Source organism: Artibeus jamaicensis, unplaced genomic scaffold (genome assembly GCF_021234435.1).
Source record: "Artibeus jamaicensis isolate MK-2021 breed Jamaican fruit bat unplaced genomic scaffold, CSHL_Jam_final contig_958, whole genome shotgun sequence".
In the NCBI taxonomy this organism is placed as follows: domain Eukaryota; kingdom Metazoa; phylum Chordata; class Mammalia; order Chiroptera; family Phyllostomidae; genus Artibeus; species Artibeus jamaicensis.
The window spans coordinates 318,810-340,938 of NW_026522022.1; the positions used below are offsets into that span (position 1 = coordinate 318,810).

The 22,129-nt window shown below is 61.1% G+C and overlaps 1 protein-coding gene across 4 annotated transcripts in view; it reads left to right on the forward strand.

Annotated features, from left to right (window-relative positions):
* Positions 1-263: 263 nt before the first annotated feature.
* The window catches only part of ARHGEF10 (Rho guanine nucleotide exchange factor 10), a 45,816-nt gene continuing 23,950 nt past the window's right edge, over positions 264-22,129 (forward strand). For 2 of the 4 annotated variants that reach the window (XM_053655377.1, XM_053655376.1), the window contains exons 1-10: positions 4,378-4,594; positions 8,030-8,185; positions 8,606-8,893; positions 10,017-10,083; positions 10,969-11,045; positions 11,708-11,764; positions 15,071-15,234; positions 19,541-19,655; positions 20,233-20,339; positions 21,870-21,947. In XM_053655377.1, coding sequence (XP_053511352.1) covers positions 4,393-4,594; positions 8,030-8,185; positions 8,606-8,893; positions 10,017-10,083; positions 10,969-11,045; positions 11,708-11,764; positions 15,071-15,234; positions 19,541-19,655; positions 20,233-20,339; positions 21,870-21,947 — 1,311 coding nt within the window. In that variant the 5' untranslated portion in view covers positions 4,378-4,392. Of the gene's footprint in view, positions 311-4,238; positions 4,309-4,377; positions 4,595-8,029; positions 8,186-8,605; positions 8,894-10,016; positions 10,084-10,968; positions 11,046-11,707; positions 11,765-15,070; positions 15,235-19,540; positions 19,656-20,232; positions 20,340-21,869; positions 21,948-22,129 lie in introns of those variants that run through there. The other 2 variants (XM_053655378.1, XM_053655375.1) reach the window with 2 other exon arrangements.

Below are 22,129 nucleotides of genomic sequence, written 5' to 3' on the forward strand. Positions count from 1 at the left end.
GCGCCCTCGAGTGGTCTGTCCCGCGCCCCCCGCCCACGCGTGCGCGGCCGGGCGGGGCGTTGGGCCACGGGTGGGGGGGGGCGCGGGCAGCCACGTGTCTCCTTAGGAATGCGCGGGCGTGGGGGCGGGGCGCGGCCGAAGAACGGGCAGTTACTTCAGCCAATGGGCTCCTGGTGTCGTCCAGGCAGGCCAATCAGGACATAGGGGTGGAGCTGCCTCCCTGTGGGCGGGGCCCGCGCGCATCCCGGGGCGGTGGACGCGGGGCGGGGAGAGGGGCGCTCGGAGGTACGGCGGCGGGGGTCCGGGCGGGGTGAGTGCGGGCCAGGAGGGAGGGGGAGTGGGAGTCTCTGCCGGTTGGTCGCGGGCTCGGGCCTCCCCCAACTTTAGCGGGGTGCCCCCTGTTCCCACCAAAAACAGTGCAGGTAACGGGGCCGCGAGCAGCCCCCCAACTTCAGCTGGTGGCCCCTGTCTTCCGGGCACGGTGCAGGTAATGGGTCAGGCCCTGTGAGTAGCCCCCCATTTTCAGCGGGGTGTCCTAGTCACCCGGGGACCACGGCGATGGGCCCGAGACTCCACGAAGAGTCGGGAAGGTGCAGTCGGGACCGGCGCCGGACGCGGGAGAAAGCGCGAGCCCACCGGCGCGCCGTGGGGATGAGTTGAGGCGTTTGGGTGGGGAGCAGGCACTGGAAGTTCCCCGCGAAGGCACAGTCCGAGGCCCACTTGGGGACGGAGGTAGTTACTGAAACTCCTGTGTGCCAAGCGTCCCCTCCCAGGAACCTGCCGCTGAAGCCAAAGGGGTGCAGCCGCTGGCCGGCAGGTGCCCTGGTGCCCCCGCCCCAGGCACTGAGCCCTCTGGGCGACCCCAAGTGTTGGACCTAGAAATCCGAGTGGATGCCTCGGCTTTTCATAGGATGTCAGTGCCCTGCGAAAGCAGCAGATGAGTTCTCTGCAGTGACTTGTGCTGGAGGTGAAAAGCGCTCGTTACCCGGTGCAGGGGGCTTCTGTTCCTCCCTGTGGCTGACCCGCAGAGCAAGCTAAGTCGCCGCGGTTCTTCTGGAATTCCTGAGTGGCCCTCCAGGGGGAACACTGCAGGAGATAACGTTTTCACGGTTCACGAATGGCTTAAAATATAGTTTAAATATCTCTTTTATAGGAAGTGACTCGTACTGGACAAGAAAGCTGCGGTTAACTGTTTGTGTGTTTTAAAATATAATTTGCCCCCTCAGCCCTGACGGCATTTATTTGCTTGGCCCCGGGTCATGACCGAGTGGCCATTATCTGCGGTTCCGGACCCCGTGGCCTTGGAGTCAGACTTAGGCCTCTATGCTTGGCTTCTTGGCAGTAAGACAAGTCACTCAGCGCCGGTTTCATAATTGATGAGTGTCTCCCTCGCAGTTTAGATGATCAGGCAAGAGGTACAACAATGCACTTATTCAAAAGAGCTTTTAATCTTATAAAAGTTGAGCCTGACTTTGTAGTTTTACCAAATTCATCATCTTGATATTTGGGGATGCACATTTTCTCTGTTTTGGGGTGGGGCGGGGGGAGTTAGAGGAAAGCTCTTTGGAATATTCTGGAAGGAGGCCTCCTGGGCACTGGGGTGGGGAGTGGGGGGGAGGGGGCGGCAGCCTGGGCGGAGGTCCTGTCACTCTGGGTCACTCGCAGGGTGGCTGGGAGTCCAGGGCACAGAAAGTCTCTGTCCCCTGAAAGTGCTCGGTGTAAGTGAGAGCGAGAGAACAACACGGTGATTTGGGCTGTGCCACTCCGTGAATAATCACTCCGGAAAACGTCGCCATAAAAACTGAGAAGCCCTGATGTACGGGACACTCTTCTTGCACGCAGATCATAGACGTACAGCAATGGAAAGTTCAGATCGCCAGGCACCGGGCATGTGAACATTTAATTCACGCGCTCGCGTTTGCACAGGTGGAGGGCGAGTAGAGGGGAACAGGACAGATGGGGAGGGGGGGTGCGGGTGTTAAACATTTATGAGGCAGGGTCACCGCTCTCTGCAAAGCCTCTGGGAAGTGTGATTTTGGAAGAACAAGGGGATGACGTTCTGAGAGCTTTGCAGGTGAGGGGGATTCCGGGTCTAGGGAAACTGGGCAAGGTCTCAGAGATGAGGCCATGGTTTCGCTCAGCAGGGGGTGTGGCTCAGGGCCAGGCCCAGAGGGTGGCCCTGCCTGTCCTGTGTCTCAGGTGCAGACTCAGGTGTCCTGTGTCGTGCGTGCATGAGTGGGTCCTGCCTGAGAACAGGTGCGGCGCAGGTGCACGCTGGCACGGGACCTTCTCTTGGCACCTCCCTCTTGCCTGTTCTTCCTAACCCCAGGTCAGCCTTTCCAAAGTTGCTGGGCCTAGGAGGTCGCGCTTGCTTCTTTGTTTGCTTTTGTGTGTGAGTTTTCAAAAGGACCAGTCGTTTTATGGAAGTGACCGGTCCCAGGCACGCCAGCCGTTCTTCTGCTTCCCGCCCGGCTTTGGATTGTGGCAGGTGCGCACCTGCTAGCAGACAGGGCTCTCTGTGTGTTGTCGATGTTTTCTGTTTTCATTAAACAATGTTTTAAAAATGTTTAAATAGTAAGAGGAATTTTTTTTTAAGATTTAAACTTTTTCTCTTCTGTGAACCTCCTTCCGACACTAGAAGTGGCTTTTTAGAGTGGAAGTCCTCTCCACCCTGATGGCTGGGCGGCGAGGCCTCGGGGTGCCCCGGGTCCAGGCCGTGCTTCCGATCTGGACCAGGCGCATGGTGTCTGCAGTGGGGACCAGACCATCACCCTCGGTCGTCATTGTCGGTTTTAAATAAAGCAGCGCGCACATTCAAATTCCAGAGCCCTACACGTGCATGCGTGTTGGCCTTCTGTGACCCCTCACTGGGATAGATGAAGAGCTGAGGAGACCAGAGAGGTCAAGGGCTGCGTTTGGTGAGCGTATGCGGTGCAAAGCTGCTGTGTGCATTATTTGCCTTGTTTCTCTGATGGGGAAGGAGCCGCGGCTTCGGCCAGGGTTCTGATTGTTGGAACCCGTGGGAGTGTTTGGAGTGAAAGGATTGATGCTAGAGTGGTCCTCACACCCATGTGCGGCCCCTCGGGCCTGGGTCTCCAGAAGGCATGGTCGGGGTCGAGCACACCGGGTTGAGTACACGGGGTTGCTTGGCCAGGGTCCGATGGACTTCAAGCCTGAGAGTGTGGGGCACCTGCTGGGCAGAGCAGCCAGGATGGGGTTCCTGTGGGGTCTGCGTGTCGGCTCAGCCCACGCCTCACGTGGAGCTCACACAGCTCAGAGGCCAGAGCGCCTTGGCTTCCAGGTGCTGCGCTCTGGCGGAAGGCACGTGTTGTGCAGGCCTGAGCCTGGGCCCCTGCCAGCCCGGGCAGCTGTCAGGTGACGACGGGCCAGGTCAGTGGCGTGCGGCAGGTAGAGTTCAGCCTCCTGTTCATCAGGTGACAGCAGCTTGCTGGGCTGGCGGGCACCCAGACCCAGGTGGGCTGCCCAGGACTCCAGAGCAGCGTGCAGATGGGGGCTGAGGGCGCAGGCGGGCCTGTGGCAGGTGGGGGTCAGTGCCCTCCCACCTGGCCCTCTGTGCTTCCCCTCACCCCCTGCGGCTGTGCCATCGGGATCCCTGCAGGTCTGGGAGGGCAGCCTCGGTGGCCGAGGCTACCGGAGCAGACTGCCGGTCACTGCTGGGAGCTGGGCAGGTACGATGGTGCAGCCCCGAAAGCAGGGAGCTGCCCGTCTTCATGACAGCAGCAGCCAAGGGGCCTTCTCCTCCTGATGCTGCCGGCATTGCCCTTAATGCTCAGACCCGGTTTTCCTGCCGGCATTCAGGGAGACGATGTGCAGGAAAGAGGGGATGAAGCAGACGCACAGAGAGCGGTTGAAGAAAGGGCTCGGTCTTGGTCTAATCAGTCCTTCCCTCGAAACCCAGAATTTTGGTCGGAGGAGGAAGAGGACGCAGGTGTAACTTGTGGCCTGGAGTGGGGCACAGGAGGCTTGGGGTGTGAGATGGTAGGGATCCGGCCGTGACCCCAGGGGCAGAAGTCAGGCCCTGGCTCCCACGCCCGGTGGAGGCCGGTTTGGTGAAGACTCGCTGCTGGGACCCTGTTGGGTTTTGCCCCCAGGTTATATATGGGAGGTTCGAAGTCCTTGTGACTCAGAACCAGCGTCTCCCCCCGGCTGTCCCTGGGGCGCCCTGCCGGCCTCGGGCAGCTCCCCCACCTGCTCTGACCACCTGTCCCCTCCCGCAGGGCTGCCCTGGGCCCAGGCTTCAGAGCTGCGGCATGGACCCTCCGGAGCCGCCCACCCCCGCGCCCGAAGGTAAGGACTCAGAGGGCTGGAGGTCTACAAGCAGAGACTATGACGGTGACGGTGTGGTGATGGTGAGGTGGCAGTGGCTGTGACATGAGAGGACATGGCCTTGGCTTCTCTCTGGGGACTCCCTGCCCTCGGGTCAGCAGGCCGTGGGGCTGGGCTCACTGCTTCCCGTTTCTGAGCCGTGAGTCCCCAGCTCTCATCCTGTCCCGTCGGCCGGTGTGTCTGTGTCCACGCCAGGATCGCACTGCAGGGGACGCTGGCACCTCGCCCGTGAGCCTCAGAGACACAGGTGATGGGGACAGAAGGGGGTGAGCCGACCCCCGGGGAGTGGCCTCGGAGGGAGTGGCATTGTTCTGGGGGATGTCGCTGTTCAGCACACGCCACGGCCACCCCAGTGACACCCAGAGCCGGGGGGTGGCTGGGAGGGACTTGTGAGCAGCCTCTTGTTGGAGGAGCTGTGGCAGCTGCCGCCTCTGAAACGCTTTTTCTTCTCGTCGTCTCTGCCTTTAAACAATGAGAGATGAAAAACAAATGCCCTGCGTGGGAAGCCAGAGCAGCACCCTGTCGCAGACGAAGCAGTCACATTGTAACCACAGCTTTCTAGGGCCCGGGAACAAAATGCGTAGCTTTTATCTCTGACCTTGGCGGTGGATGTCCTTTCACCCTCTTCTCACGGTGTTTCTCGGGGGCATGTCTTTCGAGGCTGTTCCCGGTTGGGGCAGTTCTGGGGTGGTGTGTGCCCAAGCCCTGCAGCCTGTTCTCCCGTGTGGGGGCTGGGCCCGTGTCACTTGGGTGGACTGGGGGCTGCAGGTCCTGCGGCCTGAGGCGCTGCGGGCGGTCAGGACGGGCTCAGGGCAGAGGATGGGGCTCGCTCCTCCTCGCCGCTCCCGCTGCTCTCACAGCCTGGGATCCCTGCAGACTCGTGTCAGACAGGGTGGGAAACTTTGTAACTTGTGTGACTTACAGTGAGAAGGGAGAACCTTCGCCACTAAACAGGCCACCTGAATTTCCTTTCCTTGGGCACCGTGCGGGGCACTCCAGCTTGTGGGTCCTAGTTGGGCTCTGGCTGCACCGTCTGCAGTGTTACGGGTCTGAGGGAGGCCGGCACCCGCGTCCCTGGAGCCGTGCTGGGCAAACGAGCTCAGGGTGCAGCTGGTGTGTCTGGAGGGGAGCGGCAGGGACCGCAGCGTGAGGCGGGGAGAGAACGGGACTGGGGCTGGGAAGGGGACCCCTGGGTCTAACTCTGAGGGTCCGTGGAAGGACTGCGAGTGTTGGCGTCTGGAGGCTGGGCTGACCCTCGGGGCCAGGCTGGGTCCTGCAACCTGGGAACCGTGGGAGCCACGCCAGGCGGCAGGGCCAGAGCTGAGTGGTCGCTGTGATGTCACAGACTGCCGGGCACCCGGGATGGGGGACTCTTTGGGCATCAGAAGCAGAAGGACTGGAGATCAGCTGGTGCCTGGTGCTGGGGTCACTAAGTCCAGAGGGTGGTCAGGGGAGCGAAGTTTCCGGCCGCCAGAGGAAGGTCATTCCCGGGAGGGACAGAGGAGAACGGGCGGTGCTGCCGGGGCCCGTGGTCCCACCAGGGGCGGCTGGAGGCTTCCGGTCACTCCCTCGCTGCTTCCTCCCTGTGCAGCCGCGGGGTCAGCGAGGGCTTTGCCTGTCCTGTGCAGGCTCAGCCACGTCAGCCTGCCTCACACGCGTGATTTAGAAGCAAACCTCACAGAAAACCCACCACCAGATGACCACAGAATTGCAGATCCACCAAAAGCCTTTGTACCAAAATGAAGATTGTCAGCCACCCCAGCGAGGATGGCGCCCTGAGAGCCTGTGTGCACCGCCTCATCGCTGTCCTGCTCCGGTGGCGGCCGTCAACCCTCGGTGTCCCTTGGCCTTTTTTTAGAAAGGAACAAGATTTTTTTAAAAAAGCAAATTTCATAAAAATCACTTCTAGGTGTATTGATGTAATTGTTAAAGTTTAGCATCAAAACGTGACTTCCGAAGGCGAGCACGTGACTCTGAGTCGGGCTTGCGGCTGGTGGGACCTGGGCCAGCGTCTGGCTCAGCCAGCACTTTTCCCATCAGCTCCCCGGGCGTGTTTCCCGGTCACCAGTGCCTGGCCACGTGGACTTACGAAGAAGGAACGTCCTGGACGCTTTTCTTCCGTTGAAGAGAGTGATCGTCCCGACGTTTGTCCACCGGTGTCTTTAGTGAAGAAGTTGGCTGCCGAGTGACACAGGGCAGAGCGTCAGCCACAACCAGCGTCGCTCACCCCATCTGGGGCTCGGTCGGGTCCCTCGCCAAGTGCGGGAGGCAGCGGCTGAAACGGCGGTTCCCTCCTGCAGGTTCCTTCCCTAGGTGCTTGGGCTGGAGTTCAAGCTCACAGGACAGACTTTCTCTTCTAGGGAATGGGAGGTTTTTATAGTTTAATTAAATATGAACGTCAGTGGGTGAATAGGCTCCGAGAAGTAGAGACTGGTTCTTAAAGCACAACCAGCAGTGAAAGATAAAAAGTGTGTTTGTTGTGGAAAACTTGCAAAACGTGGACACGCACAAAGAAGAAAATGCTCGTATTTGGCAGCAGTTGAGGCGTAGCCTTTGCTAAATGGACATTTCCGTCTGGTGAGGAGCAGGGGGTTAAACGGTCAACGCCAAGGCCGGCGCCGCCAGGAGTCTGGCGCCAAAAGTGCCTCTTCCTCTCGGGCGTCGGTGGGAGGGCAGGCCTGGGTGACAGTTTGTGGGGACCCCCATCACAGCATCACAGGGCAGGTGCGTCTGGGGGACAGACGCCCCGGCCACAGCCCCCACTTGGTACTTTCTGATTGTTTACCGTCTAGTGTACAGTTACCATGGAAACGGCTGGGGGAAGTGCAGGTTGTCCGACCAGCTCTGCCTGCTTGTCAGTGAACCCATTGACCCCTCCACCCCTGTCTTAACGAAAGTACTGATAATTTCAAAGCATTTTTAAATACAGAAAAACACAGCTCAGCATAGAGGATTTTAATACCATTTTATAACATTTTAATTCCAGCTGTGTATTTTTTCCTCATAAAATTTGAGAGAGAAACATCACTTTGTTGCTCCTCTTACTGAAGCATCATTGGTTGAGTCATGTATGAGCCCCGACCAGGAATCGAACCCCCAACCTTGGCGCATTGGGGATGATGCTCTAACCCGCTGAGCCACCTGGCCAGGGCTAAAGCATTTGTGGAAGATAGTGCCCCCGGCAGGTGGTTTGGGGTCACAGCCCCCGGGAAACCACACTGTGTGGGACTGAAAGCCCTCACATCCAGGCCTCGTCCCCTCCGCCCTCCCCAGGAGAGCATTCTAGGACGCAGTTGTCCCCGGTGGTGACAGGAAGCTCGCAGCCCCCAAGTGCCTGTCGGTGGGGTCCTTGTGTCGGGACCAGAAGCAGGGCCTTGGCCACCTGCTCCCCAGTGGTGCGGCACCCCGCTGGGATGTGAGCGATCTCGGGGTTCACGGTGTCAGCGTCCCCGGTGTGGAAAGAGCTTTTCTGTCCTCCTTCCGCTTCCTTCCCTGACCGTGAGCTGCAGGTCTTCCAAGAGGAAGCCGAGCCGCTGACCGCCAGCCGGACCCGGCGGGAAGTGCTCCGGCCGGCACAGTGGGGTGGCTCGGTCACCTCGCGGGCGTGTTTTCAGGAGTGGGAAGATGGTTTTGCTGGTAATGAGTGTGAACGCTGTCGTTTCTTTATCTTAAACTGTGGAAGGTGAAGCCAAATTCGACGCTAACAATAATGAGGAAGAGGAGGAGGAGGGAGAGGAGTTCGACTTCGACAGCGGAGATGAGGCTCCTGAGGCCGACAGGCGTGTGCCGGGCGCCCCTGTGGCCAGTCCTGTGGGGGCTGCAGCCACCGCCAGCTCAGGTGAGTGCGGGGGACCGGGCCACCCACCCCTCACCTCCCTGCAGGTGGAACTCCGCTGGGGAGGGGGTGTGTGTCCCCAGCAAGGGCTGTGACGCGGCTGGAGCAGAAGTGACTTTGTGTGACTTGGCGGAGTTCCTGTGAGTTGTACTGTCCCCGGGGTTTTTGTCTTGTCCATTTTCCTTTTTCTCTGTTTGGAGGGAACAGGGGTCCCTGTCTCGGAAACACGGCCTCAGCGGTGCCCCCCTGGGGCCCCTGAGATGGTCTCAGACCGACCTGGTTGGAGACCAGTTTAGTGCCGGAGTTAGTTTCTGTGTCAGCGGTACGAGAGGGGACCTGGCTGCTGCACTCGCGGCCGAGTGAGGGGCCAGCTGAGGCCAGCGCTGCAGGAGCCGGTGGGCCTGATCCCCTGTTTGCCTCTAGGAGGGGAAGCCGGGCCAGGAGCAGACGGGGGCCTGCCGGTGGAGCCCACCAAACCTGGGGTCCCGGCGAGAGTCAACCCCTACTCCGTCATCGACATCACGCCCTTCCAGGAGGAGCAGCCATCACCGCCCTCCCCCGAGGCCCAGGAGGAGGGCGCCAGCCCCGCGGTGCCCAGCGGGTACTCTGTGCCCGTGCCCTGCGGCTACGCCGTGCCCTCCAGCCTGCCCGCGCTCCTGCCCGCCTACTCCAGCCCCGTGGTGGTGCGCGCTGAGTCCCTGGACGAGGAAGGTAGGGCCCCCGTCCCCCTGCGACCCGAGCCTGTCCTGTCCTTACAAAGGTGGCCGCTGGGCCCGGATCACAGTGCAGGGGGGTCTCGGAGCCCGTTGTCTGGGAAACTCTGAGGCAGAGTCTGACCTGGGAGTCCCCCCACCCTGCCTTCCGCCCCCCCATTGTCCCCAAGCCTGTGCACCTGGGTGCGTGTATCTCCTTTTATTGTACCTTACGTGTGCCCTCCCTCACCGTTCCCTGACCGGGCATCTGCCTGCCTGGGCCAGACTGCGGGGCCGGGGTCTTTGTTCACAGGACCACGGGGCCCAGAAGGCTGTGTCTCCCCCGAGGCCTTTCTTCTGAAAGACCTGTGCTCCCTGGGAGACGCCCGACCACTCGGGGGCCTCGAGAAACGTCCGGTTAACGCCCTGAGCTTCCCGGTGGGCCGCCTGGCAGATCCCCGCTGCTGAGGACGAGTGCCCCCCCTCACTGGGCACAGGGGGTCTCTGTGGGTGGGCCTTCCGAGCTCTCCTGGACCCGGGTCACCTGGGGAGCAGGCCCAGAACAGCCAAGAATGGCTCTTAGCGCAGAATAGAGTCCTTCTGAGAGGCCTGTGGGACGGCGTCGCCAGTGTGGCAGCCAGTCGGCGAGCACCACGGCCTTTGTCCCGAGCTGTCCCTGTCACCGACGTGAGACAGACTTCGTGTGTGCACGGTGTGTGCGTGGGTAGAACTGCGTGTGCCAGCGTGTGCGTGCCCACAGGAGAGCAGGGACACGTCTTGTTGTCAAACATCACAAACGTGGGTGTTTCTCCCTGAAAATCTGAGGTTGCTAAGCAGACGCTTTCAAATTAATCACCGTCGCACTTTCCTGGAAAACGTCGGAAACGGGGCTGGGGGCGTGGTTCCAACTCTCCGTCAGTTCACTAGGCGATGCATCAGACCTTCAGAAATCGGTCTTCGCTGTAATCCCATTGGGAAAACATTTTATCCAGAAGCTGAAAACCTGGGCTCTAGCACTTCACATCCTTTTCTTAGGATTCGCTTATCGTCGATGCAAGTCGAACGTCAATCGTTTTAAAGATGAAAACCGACTTGCTGAGCCCTTGCATCAGCGTCGAGTGATACACATTTTTGTTTCTTAGCAGAGACCCCTGATGTGGCAGAAGACGGCCAGTTTAACTCTTTGAGTTCCGAGGACCCCGCGAACAGGTACCTGCTGATTCCACCGGGACACTCTGAGCGCCGACGGCTCCTCTGGTGGCCCTCGCCTTTCTGTGCGCCCGACACTCGGCCCTCTCGCCCCGCCCCCGGCGCTCCTCCGGAGCACCAGGACCCCGAGAGACACTCAGAGTGTCTCCGCGTGGGAACAAGGGGCGGGCCCAGGGCTCCCTGTGGCCCTTCGACAGGGAGCACCTTTCTGACTGTCGGAGCCAGGGCTCGCCTGGAACCCTCGGCCGGAGGTGACTGCGGGCCAGTCGCCTTTGCTGCTTCCTCTGCTGGCTGTGCCCAGGAAGGTCCCAGCCCCAGGCTGGGTTTCCTGCTGTCCCCTGGAAGCCCCGCCTCAGCGGTTCCTGAAATGTCCTCCTCTCTGCTCCCATGGCCGCGGGCAGGGGCGCCGTGTCCGATTTCGTTGGGCTCTTGCTGTGGTTTCCCGTGACCTTTCTGCCACTAGACCGTGAGGTCTCCAGAGACAAAGATTAGGTTTTACCAGGTCTTAGAACACGCACCTCCCAGTGTGGCAGGTGTGCCTGGCCTGGTGCACGTGGGTGTGCCCGGAGCGAGGCGGGTGTGTGGCCCAGGAAGGAGCCGCTGCAAGGCCCTGTGGAGACGAGGGGACGGTTCGGGCCTTTGGAACGGGGGCCCATCTCTTTGTTCTCCGGGGGACAGACACAGTGCCGGGCACTCGGATGGGGCCAGAGTGCCTGCTCACTCGGGGACGGTTGTGCGTGAAAACTTGAATGTGGGACGTCGGAACCCTGTCTGGGAAAACACGCAGCCTGCAGGTGTGGGAGCATCCGTGTCCTCTGGGGACCCGCAGCGGCCCGGTGAGGGGACGGGTCGCCGGGCGGTGGTTGACGGTCTGCTTTCCCGCAGCGAGGACCAGGCCCCCGCGGAGGACAGCGCCCTCGCCCGCTGGGTGGCGGACCCGGCCAACACCGCCTGGATGGAGAGTAAGCAGCCTGCCTGGGGGGCCGCCGCGGCACGGCCCCGAGCAGCCTGCGCCCTGTGTCCTGGCTCAGAGCGCCGCAGTCGGGCGCTCGCCTGCCACGCTGTGTACAACACTCCGCAGCCCCTGGAGGCCCCACCCAGGCCCCTCCGCCGGCTGCGGAGGGCGCTCCCACTTTTATTTAAGAAAACCAGCATTTCACGTAACAAACACTGATGGAGAAATTTTGTCCTGAGAGTTCAACACTTCTATACGTCTGTGTGGCTGTCTTCTGTCCCCAGGTCACAAAGCCTCAGGGTCACGGTCTGTGGGACGTTTCCCCTTTGCATTGCCCCTCGGGGGCCACCCCTTGGTTTCTGACACTGTGTTTTCTACGTCAGGACACGTTAATGCCAGAAACGTAAGGTTACTGAGAGAACCACACAGAGGTGCCACCGAACGTCACATAGTGGACACAATCCCCCGGACGCCGCACGGCTCCCTGTTGGACACGTTTCACCACAGGCCCCTTTAGAGCAGTTTCCTTCCGTCCCAGGAGGACGTCCCGCCCCAGGAAGAGCACTGCGCTTTGGGGACTGTGAGGTGGTGGGGGTGGCGGCCCTGCGGCGGGGCCTGGTGCTCGAGGGGCCTGCTCGGTTCTGAGAGCTTTGCCTCCTCTCGTTCCAGACCCAGAAGAGGCCGTTTACGACGACGTGCCGCGGGAGACTTCGGACTCGGAGCCAGGTTTGCTTTTCCTGGGACGCGAGGTGGGGCCGCAGCCCTGCAGCTGTTCCCTCTGGGCACCCGGACACACCTGTGTGCTGCGTGCGTGTTCTGTGTGCATTACCGCGTCTCGGTGCCGCTGAGTGCTGTGTGCGCACGCGTGCCTGTTTACGTCACAACACTCCCTCGAGGGTCTTTGCTTCAGTCGCCCCAAAGGGGCAGAAGGAAGAAGGAGGGACAGAGAAGGTGAGAGACCTGGGCCCCGAGAAGCACCGGCCTGCGTCTCATCAGCGAGAAAGCGGAAGACGGGCTCCCTGAGCCTTTCTAGAGCTGGAGACGCGCGTCCCCAGGTTGTGGAGACACGCAGTGCAGAGCCACTCGGGCTGCCCCTCGGTCTGCCCCACCCTGGGCCTGCTCAGTCGGCGCTTCGGGCTCCGCCCCCACGGGGCCACCGCAGAGGATGCGGGCTGCCCTCAAAGGGGCCGGAACTTGGGAGGACGAGCAGCACGGGGGGGGGCCACGCCATGACGTTTGCCGAGCGCGGGAGAGAATGTGCGTCTCAGCCCAGGTTCCCACGTCCAGCCGAGGCACAGTTTGTGAAGAAGGTGGGGGTGGGGAGCTTTTCCACTCACAGACCCTAGAGGAACGTGTACTGTTGGATTTCAAGGAAAAGGGGGCTGATCATGTTGGGAAGCGGAAAAGAACGGCGAGCGGGCGAACTGGGGGGTGTGTGGGGAAGCGGGGACCAGCGCTGGCCCAGGGCGGAGTGTGCAGCGGCGAGGGGCTGGGCTCCGGTGGGTGACGGCCGATGTGGCGGCTGCCCCTGGGTCCTCGGGTGTGCGTCTTTCGGGAGGAGGGCGTAGGGTTGATTTTGTGACGGTCGTTCAGGTGTGCGTATCATGGGTCATCACTAGGAGAACAGAAACAGATCAGCTTCTGAACTAGCGGATCAAAGCCCGGTGGCAGACAGAAAGAAAACATAAAATAAGAAAGCGTGGCATATTGTAGGGAAAAAAGGCAGCGGAATTAGTCCAGCGGCGTCCGTCCTCACAGGACCTGTAGACTGACCGCAGTCGCCAGTACGGAGTTCTGAGGTCGGACAATGTGGCAAAGCCAGGCATGTGCTGCCGAGGCTGCGTGAGCACACGGTGCGTTTGTGCAAAGGGAGTGTGGGCGGGTCCTGCCCGCAGCGCAGCCGGGGGACTGTGCAGTGTGAGCACAGGACGTTGCTGGGGCCCTGCACAAGGGGCGTCGCAGCCTCAACTCGGTGCACCTGGCAACACTGCCTGAAGTGCATGAAGCACACGGGGCAGGTGGAGCCAGGAGCCGGTGAGTCCGTCACTGGAAGCTGTCTCCGGCGTCAGGGGTCCGGGTACCAAGTCAGTAAACTTCAGAAGGGCAAAGTGCAAGGTCGACTTACAAGACGCACACAGAGTCCTGGAGCTGGCAGTTTAGGACACACACGTTTTCCAAATGCACGGGACACTTCTAACCCTTACCTGTGCAATCAGGTGCCCCAGGGCAGGTACTAACAGACGTCGAACACGCAGGACTCAGGCCTCACTCCTTGGGGAAAACCCGATCTGTGAAACTAAGCCCAAACGTGAGACAGATGAAAAGCCAGTCCACGACACCACTCACAGCCAAAGGCGACGCCAGAGCAGAAGCTGGAAAGCGTTTCCACTTGAACGATGATGAAAACATCACATAAAAACTCACGGGTAGGTTTTGGTGGGTAAGGAACCAGAGCGGTCGCTGCGCCTGCTCAGAAGAGAAGGTGGAAAGTGAGGAGTTCGGCCTCGGACTCGGCCAGGGGAGAGGCGCCGAGTCAGAGCGTGGAGGGAGGGAATAAGGGTGACCCAGCTCTGAACCGGGAGGCGAAGCCCACGGGCCACCAGCTGGGGGAGGAGTGGTTCCCGGGAGGAGCCCTCAGGGCGTTAGGGGCATGGGGGTGTCAGGGAGGGGTCGACCGGGAGCGGGTAACTGCGGGAGGAATGTAGGAAACCCAGGAGACAGGATGCCGTGAACTTTTCATTGATAAATTAAAACACTTAGCAAACAAGATGCTTCCAAACAACTCAAGGTATCGCATCCATCGCTCAGCCCGTCAGCCAGCAGTTGACCTTCCCGGACCCGAGTGGCCACCCGGAGGCCACAGCCTGCAGGGGGCAGGTGGCCCCTCTGTGACCCCGGCCGCTGTGACAGGAAGGGGACACCCATCCCCCACATCAGGATGTCGGCGTAACTCAAACTCAACCCCGTCGCCGGAAGCCTGATGCTGAATTTCCCAAACAATGCCAGGAAGTCTGGTCCAGCTTTCCCCACGCCAACCGGGGGGAACCCTCTGAATACTGGGTCCCCCCTGCCCACACCGGCAGGCACCGTCCCGGCAGAGCCCCCAGGAGCCGGCCGCCAGTGGGAATCCATGACCTCATCGCAGTGTCCCCTACAATTCGGGGGCCCCTTGGAGTCAGGGCTTGAGAGGAAACGGCCTAGTGGCTGTCACGGGCCCGAAACCTGCCGCAGACTTTCCGGCAGAAGCCTGCACTCCAGCACTCGTTCCGCAAGGCCGTGGGCACCGCCCCGGGGAGGACGGACACTGGCCCTCGGGCCTCTTCCCCAGCAGAACGCCCAGGTGCTCGCCAGTCAGTGCGCTGCCAGTGTGGTGCGACCAAGGCCGGCGCCCTGCCCGGGAGGCCTCGGTCAGCAGAGGGTGACTGGGGCCAGGACACAGAGGAGGGTCTGCAGTTGTGCGCCTGCCGGAGCCGACGGGTCCCCTCGGCCTTTGTCACCGGGCTGGGTGTGTTCGTCACCAGTTCTGAAGTGCCTGGTGCGATGCGGCCCTTTCCATAAGATCATAGGTTACCCACAAGGCTTGGTAGGTCTTCCTTTTTGCACAAAAACAAGATTTGCAGTCGGTCTGTAGGAGCCTCTCTGTTCATGTTTGAATCCATCCGTCTATCCATCTACCTGTCCATCCATCCAGTATGCTTTCTTCCATCTATCTAAACAAATCGTTCTTTGCGGAAAGTTCTCTGTGGCCAGCAGGTCACGTGGCACAGCTGTGGCTTCTGGGGAGCACCCGGGGCTCGGGGTGCACCCGGGCAGGGCTCTCAGAGCCTCGTGAAGCCGCAGCCGAGCCCCGCAGGCCCACCTAACGCCCTTCTCTCCGGGGAGGCGGGCCTGTGGCTGCCCCTCTGATCTGCTGACTCACTTGCACACCCCGCCCGTGTGTGTGTGTGTGTGTGTGTGTGTGAGATGATAAGTGGGCATGAACAGTAGCGAGTGGTTGTAGCTGCTCACGCCACTGGGGCCTCCGACCCCCAGGTGAGCTGATCTATGACGACGTGGAGAACGGGGACGACGGCGGGAACAGCTCCCTGGAGTACGGGTGGAGCTCCAGCGAGTTCGAGAGTTACGAGGAGCAGAGCGACCCCGAGTGCAGGAACGGGGTCCCCAGGTCCTTCCTGCGCAGCAGCCACCGGAAGCAGGTGAGTGCGCTGTCGGCTGCAGGCGTGAGACCGGGCGTCCAACGGCATTGCTTCTCGTGGCGTTTAAATAAGTGTTTCTTACGGTGTGGCCTGTGGTCCGCGGGGAGGTGCCCCTGTTTCGCGGGATGAGTGTGGGAGGGAGGTTCAGGCTTCGCTGTGACTGACGGACTCGGAGGCCCTAAGAACGCATTCGGTCCTCAGGGTTTTAACAAAGTACCATGTTTTTCAGACTGTAAGACGCACTTTGCCCCCAAATTTGGGAGGGGTGCGTCTTACAGTCCAGCTGTAACCTGCCTGGCTTGTTGGGGGTGCGGTGCTGGAACGTGGTCAGAGGAGGCAGGAACGGGGAGGTGCTGCATTTTCCTCCCAAATTTGGTGGGGGGAGTGCATCTTATAGTCCAAAAAATTTTGCAAATAGCTCTTCTCTGAGTGTGTGCTGTGGACACAGATCCCACTTTACTCGATGACAGACCCTTGCTGGTCTGCCCAGGAGGACCTGCCCAGGCCGCGGTCCTCCAAGGGGTGCTTTGGACTCAGGGTTTCCAGCACTCACAACCAGTGACACTGGTCATGAAGGATGGAAGCTCCGGCCTGCCCTTCAACGGGGCGGGAGCGGCACCCCTGAGCTGAAGGCCTGGTGAGGAGCGTGGAGCTGAGTGTGAGCTCTGGACGCGGCGGTGCTTGTCCCCAAGGCCAGGGTCAGAGTGAGGCCCCCGGCCCTCCACGGGGACTGGCTGTCCCCCCCACACTGTCACTGTGGGTCTCGGCAGCTGCAGGGGCGTTGGTGTGCTCGGCCCTTCCCTGCAGGGTGCGAGGCAGCCACGGGCAGCCGGGCGAGCCGGCCTGGTTGTGCTGGACGCGGCCTGCGACCTGATGCCTCGCCGTCACGGCGGAATCGGCGTGTAAGCTCCGCCCTGCGCGCCCTCAGGAGCCAGACCGTGTGCTGGTGGAGGTGGCCTCCCGTCGTCCGCCCTGGTAGGTTGGGTGGGTGGCTGGGCACCATCCTGTCCCGTAAACTGGCTTCGCGAACCTCCAGCAGGTCGAGCATGTGTGGTGGTCCGTCCAACCGCTCAGTGTCCCGACACGCCTCTCCTGGGACCTTAGGTGTCTTCTGTCCCTAGAATTGTCACAGGCGAGTCTTGGTCGGGGAGGGGTAACTGCAGTCAAACTCGACGCCGTGCAGCCGGGCCCCCACTCCGGGTTTGTATTGAGATTTGAAGGTAACGCTTTGGGTCCAACTTCAGCAGGACAGAGTGGTCAGCGGGTGCCTTAGGAGAGTGGTCAGAACACCCTTAAGTTTCGTCTTCAGTCGGCCTGGTTGTCTGTAGGCCAAACTAGGCTGGGTTAGCGTCGGCCACCAAGTGGACTGCTGGGTGGTTATCGAACAGACCATGCCATTCGGCTGGACCCCGGTGCCCGACACCCCACCGCAAGGGCCAGTGAGCTGCCGGCAGGCGTGGCCCCTCCCCACGGGAGACCAGTGCGAGGCCGGCACAGAGCTGGCCGAAGACCAGGGGTGCGTGTCACCGGGCACCGTCCGGGAAGGGGTGGGGAGCCCAGGGGTGGGGAGCTCACAGCTGAGGTGCCATGAGAAGTACTGTGTGTGTCGCCGTTGAAGAGGTCAGACTGTAAAAACTGCCAAATAACACTAAGTTTTTGGAGAGTCGTCTCGGAAACAGCCTCGCTTTTTATCAAAAACACTTTCCATGGCCTTGTCCCGGGTGGCGCAGGCAACATTTCCTTGCGGAGCAGAGGGGCCCGTTGCGTATCTGGGACATTGGTGGTCCCACAGCCGTGACCTGTGCGGTGGTGCTTGGTCTCGCTAGCTGTGGAGGACACGTCAGGTCAGGCTGGGGACTGCCAGAGGTCCACACAGGCTGTCCCCAGGGCTGCCGCCCTCAGCACGGTCCTGAGTTCGAGTTTGTGCTGTGGCACAGGAATCATTTCATGTGCATTTTAGGCAGTTGATCCTTCCAATTTCATCGCAGTGGGAAAGGCACGAGGGCCCAGCTTGTCTTGCGTGTTTGCACGTTTGGCATGGAAGAGCCCCCTGACCAGCTCACCGGGGGTCGCGTCCGTCTTTCGGTGCTGCCTTTCTCACTAACGTTTGTTTTCCCAGAGCTGGTGGGCTAGAGAGGGGCTCCGTGTGTGGGTCTGGGGAGCCTGTGGCCCCGGGCTGGCGGCCACCGAAGCCCTCTCGGTGCACGAGTGTCGGGAGTGCCGAGGGGCATGTTGGTGAGCAGACCGTGTCCCTCTGTGCTGTCGCTGTCCCATGGCCTCGCCCGGGTAAAGACGCTCTATGACAGAAAGATGAGCGAGCTGGTGGCCGGCGCCATGGGTGCGGCAGAGATGCAGCAGCTACAGCAGACGCAGGCACTGAAGGCAGAGCGGCCCCTCCCCTGCACTCCGCTGGCCGCGCCCATTCGCAGCAGGTGCCGGGGCACCCGGTGGACCCCTCGCCAGAGTGGTGGTTCTCGGAGCCGGTCCAGGGGCCCTGGTGTCACCAGACGCTGCCCGCGGGTTCCTGCCGATTCTGGGACGTGACCGGTCTGGCCCTTTCCTCTCACACGAGCAGAGGGACTCCCAGGGCGCCACGCAGCGTGACCTCACAGTTGATTGAAGGCAGGATCCGGCCATCTTCGACCCAGCCCGGGAGCAGTTGCCAAAATGCAGAGAACTCTGCCTGCTATTTTTGTTTCGGGAATACTATAATTTTTCATAAATGTGCTAGCTCAGGTAGCGCTAATAGGTTCACTATTACTTTTCAGTGAGTATTAGTTAAAAGTACTCCGAGTTTCTCTCAGCTTTCACTCGCCAGGCGGGAAACACAGACAAGATCGCTGTCCTGAGCAGAAAGGTTCTGAGACCCAGTGTGCGGGAGCTGCCGGGCCTGGACGTGGTGACGGCCAGTCCCTGACTGTGTGTCGCAGGGGCCGCCGTCGAGTGACGCCCCCTTTAACCTTTCACTCGCCTGACGCCCGTGACGTGTGTGCGTGTGTGTGGCATGTCGCCAGCCTGGAAGCACGCGCGTACAAACGCCTCCCACTGCTTTATTCTGGGGGCTTCTGAGCTCGGCTCTCAGCGCGGAGCAAAGCACACACATCAGCGTGTCCGTCCCTTCCCCGGTGGTGGGGGGTGAGCCCGGGCGGTCTGCAGTCCTGGCTCTCCTTGGAGGGAGCCGGGGCGGGGTCCGGATGAAGATGAGGCGCAGCCGACAGGTCTGGGGTGGCGAGTGAGGCGGGGGCCCGGTGGGGGGGGCGGCCTGTCTGCAGGGTGCTGTGGTTCAGGCTGAAGGGCTGCTGGGTCGGAGGGACCCAGGCGGCTTTGCAGTATGAGGAGGTAGCAGGGAGCGGCCCCGGGGCTGACAGGTGCAGGGGGTCCCTCTGGGAACTGATTGGGCTCAGTGGGTAGAGCACACTCTCGGGGGACATTTTGGAGAAGCGCCTGAGGCGTGGGAAGTAGGGGGCTCGCCCAGACGGTCAGGCTGGGGTGCAATGTGTGACATCACCTGGAAGCCGCTCCCCAGGGGCGACAGGGAGCAAACCGCATCCCTGAGCCCACACCTGACCCCACAGACTCAGGCCCGGGACAGGGCACCGTGCACCGCACGCCCCTGAAGGTGCTGGCTCCTCCGGGCACGAGGCCACCGGAGCTTCGCTGCCCCGGACGTTGGGTGTTCTCAGGACCGGAAGTGACCTGGGGCCCCAGCAGCCAGTCTGGGACCTGGGCTTCTGGGAAGCGCAGTCAGCAAACTGCATGGTAGTGGGCGTGGGCTTCCCGACACAGAGGGTCCCCGGGGGGCAGTCTGCCGGGTCCTGCACCCCTCCACTGTCCCTCCGTCTGTCTGCAGCCACTGAGCTCTGTCTCGTTACTGCGGTGGGTGCTGGCACTCCATGACTGAAGCCCCCAGGGGCGGGCGTGGCCGGTGTCTGCAGCGTCCTCCCTTTCCTGGGACGTGGTTCGTGGTTCGTCACCTGGGGCTTCCGTGCCTCTCCCTGCAGTCTGCAGAGCTGTTTGTGTTGGTCGGAGCCCTGATAAAGATAAGGACTGAACTGTGACGGAGCAGGAACTTCTGTAACCGTGTCAGAGAAGGGCTCTGTCGTTCTGCAGTTACCCACTACCCCCCGATTTAAAAACCAGCCTACCAACCGCAAACCACACACGTGCAGCCACAGAGGTTCCCCGACCAAACAGCCAGTGTCGGGGGGCTTCTCAGACCGCACCCCTTGACCGTGCTCTGTCCAGAGTGGAAGAGCGTGCAGGCTGGTGCAGAGCTGCCTGGCCCCTCACGCTGTTGCCCCCCCAGATGCAGAAGCTGGTGAAGGCTGCCAAGGAGGGCACCAGGGACGGGCTGGAGAAGACCAAGGCTGCGGTGAAGAGGGGCCGCTCCTTCATCAGGACCAAGTCCTTCATTGCTCAAGGTCTGCGGCTGCCCCCAGACCTTGGGGGTCTGCTCTCCACACAGGGGGCCCGCTGGGGGGCAGCTGCTGCCCTTGCCCCCTTGGGAGCCCGCTCACCGCTGGGCCAGGGTGCAGGGGCTGGGATGCGGGGCCCCGCGTCCTAACCAGACAGTTGATCTGGTCAGTCTTCCTCTACACGTGGTGATTCGGGCAGCCCGAGCTTTTTCAGACTTGCACTGGGACAGGTCAGGAGATGCAGTGCGTCCCCGACCCCGAGGGCGGTCGGCTCTCCGACTCCCCCCGTAGCCTTTCTCGGTCCCTGGCTGTGGGAGTCAGGTCACGTAAACGGGAAGTGGTCATCCCCACTTTTCCATCCAGACGTTCAAATGGCACCTCTGCCCTTTGAACTCAGACTGAGAACACTTCGGGCACTGGCCAGCGCCTCTCGGGTGGGGAGGGCGTTTCCTCGGGTCCCTGGAAGTTGCCCGTCGGCTACGGCCGGCGGGAGGAAGCACGGAAACCTACGGCTCCTTCGAGGGCGCAGGCGACGTCGGGGGGTCCTGCTTGTGTGTCGGACCAGCGCCTGCCTGTCTCGCAGACCGCAGCCCCGGCCGGGAGGACGAGCAGAGCCTGTTCATCGACGTGGACTGCCGGCACCCGGAGGCCGTGCTGACCCCGATGCCCGACGGCCTGTCTCAGCAGCAGGTGGGACCGCACGGCGGGCCCTCGGGCCTCGCGCAGTGTCTGCGTGTCCGAGTGCTGGCTGGTGACCCCTGCTGTCCCAGCTCCCACTCCTCTGTCCCTTCCCCCGGGCTCCTCCGCCTGCCACTCCTGCCCGGCAGGAAAGGGGTTGACCCGGCAGGGGCCTCGGGCGCCCTGGTCAGCGCGGGTCCACCCGACCCGGCCCTTCCATGTTTTGAGGGCCGCTCCCCGAGTGACTGTGTGTGAGCATGTGCGTTGGGACTTCGGTTCTGGGGGAGGCTGGGTACACAGTGGTGCGTGCTTTAGAAGGAACGTGTGTAGGCCGATTTCTTTGGTTTGGATTTTGTATTTTTGTTACATGGTCTTATACCAATTTCAGGTCCTTTAACCGGATGTGTTAGCACTGTCTCAGGACTTTAAAAAATAAATGTAATTCCTAGATCAGACCCCCAAACAGTCTCACCCCAGACTTGAGGTAGATAGTCTGGAACTTGAAACTGGGGGGAGGGCTGGCCTAGATTTGACCCTCTGCCAGTGTCGGGGAGCGACTCGGCCTGGGGCTGACTCCTGTCCCAGGGGACGTGTCTCTGCCTGCTGCCTAGCAGGGTGACGTGGGGTGTGGCTTGTGTGCGTGGCTTTCAACCCCAGACACAGCCACCCTGTCTAAAGCACATCACTTTCTTCCCGAAGTGTTCAGAGGGTTGCTTTTTCCTTAACTTTGTGACGAGTAAAGAAAAACCCCTCTGCCTTGTCAATAATCGTTTGTGCGAGGTGCTGCCCCTGCCACTAGGTGGCGCTGGGACACTGTGAGGGGCGAACACTCCCCGAGGTGGCTGTGCCTGTGCATGTGGTTTAGCACCAGCCTGGTTGTGACTTTATCCATTTTCCATTTATTGGCACAATTCACTCGCCACACTGCTGAGCCCTGATGATAGTGACACGTGTCATCATTGGCCAGAAACGTGTGCTCTTCGGCAGGGAAATCGGAGCCCAAAGTGCGGTCGGCGTTTTAAAGTCCTGTATCTGCGGCCACCGCGAGCTCAGCACCTGGGGGGGGCATGTTTGTGAGGTCAGAGGTCGTCGCAAGAGCGTGTCCCCCGCCTCCCGAGAGGTCTGTTTCCCTGCAGCTGTGGTGCAGTGGTTCTGTTGGACAGGTGTCTCCAGCAGCATGGCTCCGGTCGGGACAAGACGAGCAGTTTTTAATGCTTGTTTACACACAAACCGTGTAATTCGGTGTGGGCATCGATGTGACGACCAGTGAATTCAGCTTGTCACGGTTGCATTAGTGAGTGAATCCGTCGGGGCTGCTGTGGCCACACGTGTCCTGCTGCTGTCACAGTTTATAGTCTGGGGTTGAAAATCACGTAACTGTAGCACATGGCTGGGCCTGTGATGCGAGTTACTTACGCCGTTGGAGAGTTGACTTACCTGCTGTTTTGAGAACAGAACCCGAAACACTCTGTCAACAAGCCTCGAGCAGGGGTGCATGGGTCTGGGTGAGGCAGCCCCGCCTGTGCTTCCCACTCCCGGCAGGTGGTGAGGAGGTGCGTCCTGGCCTCCATCGTCGACAGCGAGAAGAGCTACGTGGACGCCCTCACCAGGATCCTGGAGGTACTGCATGTCCTGCGTGTAGTTACACGTGTGAGTCATGAAATACTCGAGTTTGCAGGATTCTCAAGAGAATTTAGATATTGTGCCTGTACACCAGGGGTCTCGAACTCATTTTCCCCGGGGGCCACATCAGCCTCGCAGTTGCCCTCGAAGAGCCGAGTGTAACATTTGGACTGTATACA